Raw genomic sequence first — 10,451 nt, 5'->3', positions numbered from 1 at the left:
GCAATAGCCAGCCTGCTATTGGCTATTTTAAATTTCAATAGCCAATAGCAGGCTGGCTATTGCACCCACCCACTGCCTGCTGTCAGTCAGCAGAGGAGGACCTGAAGGAGAACTTTCTCCTTCAGGACCAGGAAGTGGAAAAACAATAATTGTAAGTAAATGAAAAAGAATTTTGTTTAACTAATGAATGTCAGATGATTTCACATCGACGTGCAGAGCTGCATGCTGAGGTGATATTTTTTTTTTGGTGAAAGGAAGTAAAGATCCGCTTTGACTTCCACATTTTGATCAATTATACCAGCAATAAGCAGCAGAAATCTCCCCGAGAATATCATTTGTGAGGCGTGTGTCTGTCCTTGAACCTGTCCCCTCCCCACGGAAACTCAGAGTAATCTTTTTTTATGTAAATTGGGTGCATTGTATTAGCAGTCCTAACACAAGGTTAAAGGAGATCTATGAGGGGAGTGATTTCCCTTAGAGCCAACCTGTAACAAAGAAGCTGTCACAGGTTGGCAAACGCATACCGTCGCTTGCTCGCTCTTTTCTTGATCATCTCCCTGCAGAGAGCAGTGAACGTCGGTCACGGCTCCCCGGAGGGATTTCCCCCCTCCCCTCTCCCATCTTCCAGTGCTGACTGGAGGAACGGATGGGTAGAGGGCAGGCACAGCTGGCTCTACCCCTAGACAGGCAGAGCCCGCTGTCAATCAGCCAGCCAAGATCTCGACCAGTATTTTCTGGATCCATCCCAGCTGCAGCGCTCTCGTTATATAGCTTGCTATATACTGAGCTTTGGGTCGCGGGAGGATGTTAGTATATGTCCTCCCGTGACCCTAAAGAGAACTATGAGATAAGGTTACCCCATAGTTCTGATTTAAGAAAGCTTTGTATGGCAGCAATAATTTCCTGTCTTTGAAGAGAAGGGCTCACCTACCTGTCCCACAGAACCTTTCTATGAGAATCCTTTTCAGCAGAAGGCACCCGTCCTACACGTCCGTGTGGGTGTTCGTACTCGTACGGTGACAGGATGGATTCTGTCTGCGTCCGAGCAGGGACACCCACACCCGTACGGACGTGCAGGTCGGAGGAGCGTAGAGCGGCGTACGACCACGTACTCCCATAGAAAAGGGCAGGCTGCTGCGTGTAATCACACGCAGCACCTGTCCGTCCCAGGAGTGGCCCGATAAGGCCATGCAAAACAAATGACAAACGCACTCCAACTCATAACCAGCTTCAAAGCAAGGTGCACATGGAAGGGCTCTATACAGTACAACAGCAAAAAGTTTCCCAGCACACTCACCAGCCAGCATGTAAAAAAACTTGTCTAACTGCTAAGGTTAAAAACAGAGGTTTAGTTACACGTCTTCTGCAGAATATGTGAAAGCCGCACAGCCTCGTCAAGGCACCTCCATATAGTGCGGTCCCAGATCTGTAGGGGCCACACTACTAGCATCTTTTTTTAATTTTTTTATTTGCATTCGTTAATAAAACGTAGCTCTCTCGCCATAATTGGCTTACGCCACTTCCTACCACCTTTCTTCCTCAGAATTTCTGGCCATTTAAGACTATAAATATGATGTTTCTACTTTTGTGTCCATAAGGATTAATTAAACATATTCATTTTATTTACATAATACTGAATAATAGAAAAGGGCTTATTGTGTGTTTAAGTGCTGGCAGTGAATTAGGTTGTAAGATCTTGACCTTGAGGCTGGGTTCCCACCTGGGCGTTCGAGATATGCGCGTATGACGTGCATTTCGGGCCGCGCGGTTTTGCGGTCCATGAAATGCACATCAAACGTGCGTTTACAAGAGCTATCCGTCTGTATCCTAATGGATACGCGTGGAAATACGCCCCAAAGAATCTCCTGTACTTGTTTGGGCGTTTTTCAGCGCGTTTCAACGCGCTGAAATACGCCCGGGTGGCAACGATGCCCATAGGAAAGAATGGGATTTCACTTGCTGAGCGTTTTTCATCGCTTCGATCAGCGCTGAAAAACGCCCAGGTGTGAACCCAGCCTTAGAAATTTGCAGCTAAGATTTTCATCATCCCAACAGTTATGTACAATACTTCTGCTTTAGGTGCACCTAATATGGGGTGATGTGGATTCCAGGATGATGGCGATTCATACTGATCCTACTACGTTTCTATAAGATGGTCACTGGGATGATTTTTTGAAATGGAGACATCTTACTGCACCCTGTGGCATGAAGGTCAGATATATTACATCAACCATTTTACTGACTGGGCAGAATATTATTGAAGACTTATATTTTGTTTCCCAAGAATCTGCTACGAAACATGTGATGTGGATCAGATTGAGCCAGCCCATGACAGCCGTGTCTGTACTCTCAGTGGCAGGCCATCAGCACAATTCTCATTTACTGGCTGGTGGAAGAGTTGTGGGAAGTTTGAGGTTTTGAACTCTGTGAAATGGAAGTTGTATTGCACTATCGTGAATCAGAAAATACACCAGAGGATTTACAGAAATTATGTGCTGGCTCATTGGAAGGATTTCCTACCCGACCCTTGCCGAAGTTTACTCCGTGGTTTCCTCATTACATAACAAGCTTTACTCTCAAACCTCAAACATGTCCTCCTGTGCCAAGTGATTTCTGTTCAAAGATCGATCCCGGTCCCTTCAACCCTCAAGATGTGGAGACCTTTTTGTTCTATGATCCTACACCTAGTCTGTTACAGTTCCAAGCAAATGTTAATGCAGAAAATACCCAGCAAATTGTTCCATCTAAAGACATTGACTTCGCTCGCTGTCCTCCAAATGTGAATGAAAAGGTTTCTGATGGGAGTACACCAATCAGGACATGGAGTATATGTACTCAGAGAGCCAGGAGGGGAGACACTGTTATCCCACCATCAGAAGAACTAGAAGCCATCTTGGATAAACTTCAACTGAATCTCTTCCACAGGGGAAGATGGACAATTTCACCATCGGTCTGTGGAACTCTAACGCTGGAAGAAGTTTGGAGGAAACTGAGCCGATTGCTAAGAGATCAGGTCCTTCCGAGCTGTAATGCCACAATTCAAAGAGATATCAACCAGATATGGATATACTGTGACTTGCGCTATTGTGAGCATGTCGGCACCTTGGTTAAATCTGAGCTCAAGCTCTCTGGTAATATTGATTTGTCTGTACGGAAGCATGGGACAGTTTTAAGTTTGTAATGCTCAAAAACATTGGGGTTGATTTTATAAAGGGACAAAAACGGTAAACTTTGCAAAGAGAATGGCCATTTGTCTAAAATCCCCCAAGTGTTTGTGTGATTACTGCTAAACGAAGGGATCAGCCGATCTAAACTCTGATCCTTTCCTGCAGCAGTGGTCACATGACCAAGTGCCTAGGCTTTCAGACATGTGACCTACAGTGAATGGAGCCTGGAGCAGTATTTTATATAGGAGAGATACGTTTCAGTCCTGCTGGTAATTTTTATCTATCCATAACTGCAAACCTGTAACCATTACTTCATAATAGAGGTGCACCGAAATGAAAAAAAATGTCACGCCGAAGCCGAAAATGTTTTTTATTCCAACTTTTTCCAATTTTTAAAAAACATTTTATTGTTATTTATTTTTTATAAAATTAAAAATTTTTTAAATACTTTTTCTTTATTTTTATTAAATATTTTTTACTTTACTTTTAGGAGCTTTGGGGAAATATTGGGGGTCTAAAAAGACCCCTGATATTTCCCTTTTAACATAGATAAAGAGATTGAGGACTATATGTCCTCAATCTCTTTTTCTGCAGCCCCTGTTATAAATGAACAGGAATGCTCCGATACTTATCCCGATAGTGGAAATTCTGGGAATTAGGAAGGCTTCCTGATTGGCCGTGAAGCCGACGCCATGCTCCCTCATCACCATGGAGCTTGCTTCCTGATTGGCCAGCTTACTGACCAATCAGGAAGGCGACAAAGGAGCCCAGCTTCCTGATTGGTCAGGAAGCCGGGGCGCGTTTTTACCCACCCTCCCGGCTTCCTGATTGGCCGAAAAGACGTCTCCATAGGGGACGAGGTAGCATGGATCCAGCTTTTCTGCTAATCAGGAAGCCGGTCGGTAAGTCATTACACGCCGCCTTGCTTCCTTAATGGGATTCAGTATGGGCGAGTACCGAGAAAAAACTATCGGTACTCGAAAAACCGGTGTCTGTGCATCTCTAGTTTTATTTATGTTTTTGTTTTTTAATTATTAAAAACAATCGGCATATAGATTAAACATTTTTTAACTGGAACGGCATTTAGACGTAATTAATTGTTTCACACTGACTTTTTTTTAAATGTGATGGTTTGCTTTTCTCATTCGATATGTTTAATGTGTGTAAGCATTTTTTCTGTCTTACTACTTAATGTTCATTTTCTGTTGTAAACATTTTATTTATGTAATTTTTTTTTAATGATTTAAAATGTTTGCACAAGTTTACACACATTTGGGAAAGGTTGAGACCGACGGTGTAAAATCTGACAGAAGTTAAACCTCTGCACTATTACTTGTATACATTATAATGGATGGATTTTGCATTTTTAAAGACACATAAGACCAAAGAGCATCAAATGCTGTACGAACAGGTGCAGCTAATAGCTCAGTAGGCATTCTGGTGCAAACACCGAGTATAGCATTGGGATGGGGAAGGGGGATGAAGACTGCCTTTAAAGGTGCCCATACACTGCACGATTCTCGTACGAGAATCACGGGAAATCCCGCGATCGAACGAGAATTGTGCAGTGTGAATGAAGACGTGCAACCGTTTCTACTGTACGGTCGCACGTCTTTGTCTAAGGAGCATGCTAGAAAACCAGCTGAAAATCTTACGTATTTTCAGCTGGTTTGAACGATGCTCGGGAGACAAATGCCGAACGGGCCGGTGTGCGCACGCGCACACTGCCCGTTCAGCATTGCAGTCATCGGAAGCCCGCCCCTCAGGGGGGCGGGCTTGCGATGATCGCAAGTACGATCTGCCTGTCCAAGATGGGCAGATCGTACGTTTTTTTTAAATTACTTTACAACCATCGCAAGACTAAGGTCTTGCGATGGTTGTAAAGTGTATGGCCACCTTAACCGACCTGTATTTTACATTGTATTTTTTTTGTTTAAGTGCACATTATTTCATATGTATTATTTGTTTTTTAAATGATTTAGAATATTGCTTTTTTATTAAATAAAAATGATGATTCTTAGATTGTTTCCTGTGTGAAGACTTTGTACACTGTATATCTTAAAGGTGCATTGCCAGATGGTGAGATGGGGGGTTTGAAAACAAATGGCTTAACTGACCTGTATTTTAAAATATTTTAGTTTTTTTATGCTACATTAATATGCATGTGATCTGTAAATGACTTTTACAGAAGTAACAGTTTTCCTTTAAATCCAAACATAACCCACTAATTTGACGGTTTCCCAAAAGTAAGCTCGAGTTATTAAATGCCTAATCAAGCATATCAGTGGTGTTTGTATTTACATTCTGTGTCCTACAATGTACATTCAAGATATGCTACTGTCACAGTTGCCATTGTGCTTATGTGAGTTCTCAGTCAATGTTTCAAGCCCTCAAATTTCTGGAGCCATAGTGGGTCACGTGTGCACCACTATGGCAGCTGCAGATCTAAATAGAGGCTAAAGCATGCCAATCAGGCCATACACTAGTCCAGTGTTGAAGGAACCCGGAAATTCTCAGCCAAACAATTACTGAAGCCAATCAGCTACAGTTCCTGTTCGGGTGTGGCACTGTCAGAATTCGATAACCCAAGGGGGGATTTAAACAGCATGGCTGGGGAAATCACATGAGGGAAACGTGTATGGGGAAAAAAGCTTTACAAAATGAAAACTAATGCAGCCACCTCATCTAAGAGCCAGTAAGCTGCAGTAAATGACATTTTTGGGAGGTTTAGTTTAAACCTTATAGGATTCCTTTGCCGAAGTGAGGCAAATAAACTTTGTTTTGCACAGTTACAATATTGCTTCCTTTATGGCAGCTGCCAGATTTCAGCCTGTTATGTTCTGTCTGTAAGGAACAGCTGAAGATGTGTAATTCCCTCCCATTATACCAGGTTGCTAGGTGTAATCCTGGACTCTGACCTCACATCCAGTCGCTGACCAAATCTTGCTGCCTTCACCTCCGTAACCTTTCCAAAATGTGCCGTGACACCAAGCTATGAATTCACTCCCTTGTTATCTCTCACCTCGGCCATTGCAACTCTTTCCTCATTCGCCTTCCACTACACAGGTTATCCCCCCTTCAGTCTATGATGAATGCTGCTGCCAGACTCATCCACCTCACCAGCGGCTCAGTATCTGCCCTTCCTCTCTGCCATTACCTCCATTAGCTTCCCCTCGTCCAACGAACACAATTCAAAATACTAACAACAACATACAAAGCCATCTACAACTCTGCCCAACTAGCTCTCTAACCCCATGTCACAATATTGCCTATGGCCGTCCTCCCTGCTGCTTCCAAGACCTCCGTCTCTCTAGCACCCTCGTCACCTTCTCCCCCCTGCTCGCCTCCAGGACTGGCGTGGTAACAACTTTTGTTTTTATGCACCTTCAGCGGGAGTACTGATGAGCATGGTACAGTGTAGTATGTAAAGTGTTGTTTTGAATGTCAACACTTTGTGATCAGAGGAAAAACCATTGTCTGAAAAGTCCATTCTCCAATGACAAACCGAAATATTGAGCCAATGTTTTTTTTGTTCTCCTTGCAGTGATGCGCCTCACAAAACCAACTTTATTTACCAATATCCCAGTGACATGTGAAGAACGTGACCTTCCAGGTATAATGTTCTTTTCTGCATCAAACTGAAGACGAACTAGAAGGGGAAGTTATGGGGCAAAATAAACGTTTTCTGTACATTTCTGGAATACATGCACATTTACCCATGTTGTGTCTTTTTACAGGCACCTCAAGTATTGAAAGATACCTGTTGATCCTGATAGACATTCAGCTTTACTGAGCTGACAACACTGCCTTCCCTGCACTGAAATAGCAAGCAAAGGAGAAACAAAATGCAGCTGGTATGGGAGTGTTTGAAAATGAGTAAGGGGAAGTGCTGACATAGTTCATGTGTGGAGAACTCGGACAAAGCTGACAACACTGCTTAGGTTTTCAGTGCATCATTGGGAGCGTTGTCACCCCTCCAAAGTAAGCCACTGGATTTCTAGTGGGATCAACAGGTTTGTTTTCTGTACTTCCACATTTCCTCCTGTTAAAAATACTGCTTGATTTGTGAACAGCCTGTTGTTTACACCAATCAGTAGCTTAAAGGAGAATTATGAGGCGAGCGATTTCCACTCATCCTCATAGTTAGAGCAGACCTGTGACAAAGAAGCTGTCGCAGGTCGGCTCTATCGATCGAGAAGTGAGCAGAAACATGCAGCTGATCCGCTCACTTCCCGATCATCTCCCTGCAGTGAGCTGTGACTGTCAGTCATCTCACGGCTCCCCCTCTCCTGTCCGATCCTCCAGCGCTGACTGGATGAAGGAACGGGGGAGGGGGCGGGTACAGCTGGTTCTGCCTCTAGATAGGGAGGGCCCGCTGTCACTCAATACTGTCTGGATCCACCCAGCTGCGGCGCTCTCTGTATATCGCTGGCAATAGCCCGCTATATACTGAGCTTTGGGTCACAGTATATGTCCTCCTGTGACCCTAAAGAGAACTATGGGGAAAAACACTTAACTCATAGCTCTCTTTTCGGTTAACACACAATCAAGATCATCCTTTGTCAAGATAGCTCAGTCCAAAGTTTATACCATAGGGCCTGACTGGAAAGGCTTTCTATTCATATACATATAATATATGCAGTTGGTGGGCTGAGGCAAGTTCTGGGTCCTATGACTGTTTTGCTCATACAAGAAAACCTATCCTGACAGAAACACGGGGACTTCTATTGCTGACTTCCATTCTGCTAATACTATGTGCATGGGATTCTTGCTGACACTGTGGCTTCAATATTTTGAGTCTGTAACCCATAGAAGTTGTGCATCTCAGGACTCGAGACTTTGGTACGCATACTTCCTCAGTCATTGACCCAGGAAGGATTCAAGCCAAAGGATCCGCATGGCTTCCAGGAAAGAATGTTCAAGAGAAGGTCAGCAACAGCAGCCTCCATGTTTTTATAGGAAGGATCATGTTAAAGTCTCTAGTGGATTGGCACAAGCAGACTGTAGATGGCAAAGCATTGGGCTTTGTGCATTATTTAGCACTTGACTCCATTGTATGTTTACAGACTCCCTCTTACAGCAGCAGCTCAGATTATGTAATGTATTGTACTCTGACAACTTGACTTAATGGTCCTATTGTTCCTTTTATAGGTGACTTGTTTCATAACCTCATGAAAGATGACCCTTCTACAGTAAAAGGAGCAGAAATCTTAATGCTGGGAGAAATGTTAACATTACCGCAGAATTTTGGGTATGGTGCTTCTTTACAGCTGCAATGACTTATTTAGTAGCATCACACTATAGTGAGCTTAAAACTGGGTTTAGTCACACTTGTGCTGTTATGTATGCGTTCCTGTAGTTCTGTGCCATCAGTGCTAATTTACTATAGTAGAACGTGTTCACTTTGCAGAGTCAATTTTCAGGTGAAGCTGTGTTCACTCATGGGTGAGGAAAATGTACACTCCTTTCCAATCAGCCTTTGGGTATGTGATGCTTCATTAAAGGAGAACTATGAGGTGAGTGAAAATCACTCACCTCATAGTTCGAGCCGACGTGTGACAATGAAATGGTCACAGGTCGGCTCAATAGATCGGGAAGTGAGCGAACGCATACCATCACTTGCTCGGTTCTCGATCCTGTCACTGCAGAGAGCCGTGACTGCTACTCACGGCTCCCTGCAGGGATTCCCCCCCCCCTACGATCTACGATCCTCCAGCGCTGACTGGAGGAATGGACGGGGGAGGGGACGGGCACAGCTGGCTCTGCCTCTAGATAGGGACACAGGTGGGTTGATCTCAACAGCATTGTCGAGGTTCGTCCCGGCTGCGGCGGTCTCAGTATATCGGGAGCTGTACTGAGCTTCTGGTCACTGGAGGAGGTTAGCATATGACCCTTAAGAGAATTATGAGGAAAAACGCTTACCCCATAGTTCTCTTTTAAGGTACACAGGGCTTACATCACATGCCTGCTTTTCCTCTGTTGCACTTGCTTCTGAAGTCAGTTCAGAACACTGATCAATAGATTAATAGAACAATATAGCAACATTATTGTTATTCAATCTGAATGTGCCTGTTAAAGCATCCTTACTAGTAGGGGGGATTAAGATTTGGTCCTATTTTATTAACCCTTAGATAACTGTAATCAGCCCTAATTAACCCCCCCAACTTCTCCCTTTTTAGCTATTATGTTTCTGCAATTGTTTGTATTACTAGCTATTGACCATTCATATTTAAACTTTTTATTCTTTGGTTACATTTTCTTTATAGTGTCACATTAAAAAATTTGTAAAATAAAAAAAAGCCTTTATTTGATTTGCAATAACTTTTGAAATGTAACAGAATTTAAATTTTAGTTTTTCTTTATAAATGAGAAGAAATTCCAGGATATAATTAACCACTTGCTGACCAGGGTGTTAGGCCCCCTTTCTGGCCAGGCCATTTGTCAGTATTCAGCTCTAGAGTACCTTGACTGACATTTATTCCATCATGCAACGCTGTATTGAAATGGATTTTATACCATTTAGTGTTCTTTTCGTGGTATTTGATCACCACTGGGGTTTTTATTTTTTACTATATATTAAAAAAAATTACCGTACATTTTGAAGAAAAAATACCTGTTTCCCTATGAATTGTGTTGAAACATTTATTATCACCCCAATTTTTTGGTAAAATATAAAAGTCGGGGTCATGTCCACACCCAAAATTGCCCATAGGCGATGCTTTAAAAGCTTTTACCGCTCATCAGTTTAGTGTTATCAGTGATTGATGGCCCTAAAATTGTTGCTCTCACTGTGACGTTCACGGCGATATGTAACATGTGCGGCACAATAGGCGCAACCGTCATTTTCGTACATAGGCACACCCTACGCATCTTTGTGTGGGGACGGGGGACTTAACCCCTTCATGACTGAGGCCTTTTTTTCATTTTTTGTACCCGTGTTATATTCCACATTTTAGGCCTGAAAATTACTTAAAACCCCCCAACATTATATATTTTCTGAATGCCAAGACCCTATAGAATAAAATGGTGGTAGTTGCACATTTTTATGTTGCGCAATATTAGCGCAACTCCTTATTAAACCCCAATATTTAGTGAAAAATTTAATTAAATGCCCCAAAACACAACAAAATACCCATTTTTTTAATGAAATATAAAAGATGAGGTTACAACGAGTAAAACGATACCCAACATGCCCAGGTTACAAATTGCGTGTATCCGTAAAACGGCGAAAAACCCCAGTACCCCAAAAAGTCCATAGACGCTTTAAAAGCCCCCACAAGTCAT

General features: G+C 42.9%; 1 protein-coding gene across 4 annotated transcripts in view; it reads left to right on the top strand.

Moving 5' to 3' along the window:
* Positions 1-10,451, top strand: part of TRAPPC13 (trafficking protein particle complex 13) — a 40,983-nt gene that overhangs the window by 2,218 nt on the left and 28,314 nt on the right. For all 4 annotated transcript variants that reach the window (XM_018569103.1, XM_018569095.1, XM_018569088.1 and 1 more), the window contains exons 2-3: positions 6,712-6,780; positions 8,319-8,418. In XM_018569103.1, coding sequence (XP_018424605.1) covers positions 6,712-6,780; positions 8,319-8,418 — 169 coding nt within the window. The remainder of the gene's footprint in view (positions 1-6,711; positions 6,781-8,318; positions 8,419-10,451) is intronic.

Source organism: Nanorana parkeri, unplaced genomic scaffold (genome assembly GCF_000935625.1).
Source record: "Nanorana parkeri isolate BGI_ZX_2015 unplaced genomic scaffold, ASM93562v1 scaffold34, whole genome shotgun sequence".
Taxonomy (NCBI): Eukaryota; Metazoa; Chordata; class Amphibia; order Anura; family Dicroglossidae; genus Nanorana; species Nanorana parkeri.
This window is presented reverse-complemented; position numbering and strand designations above follow the sequence as displayed.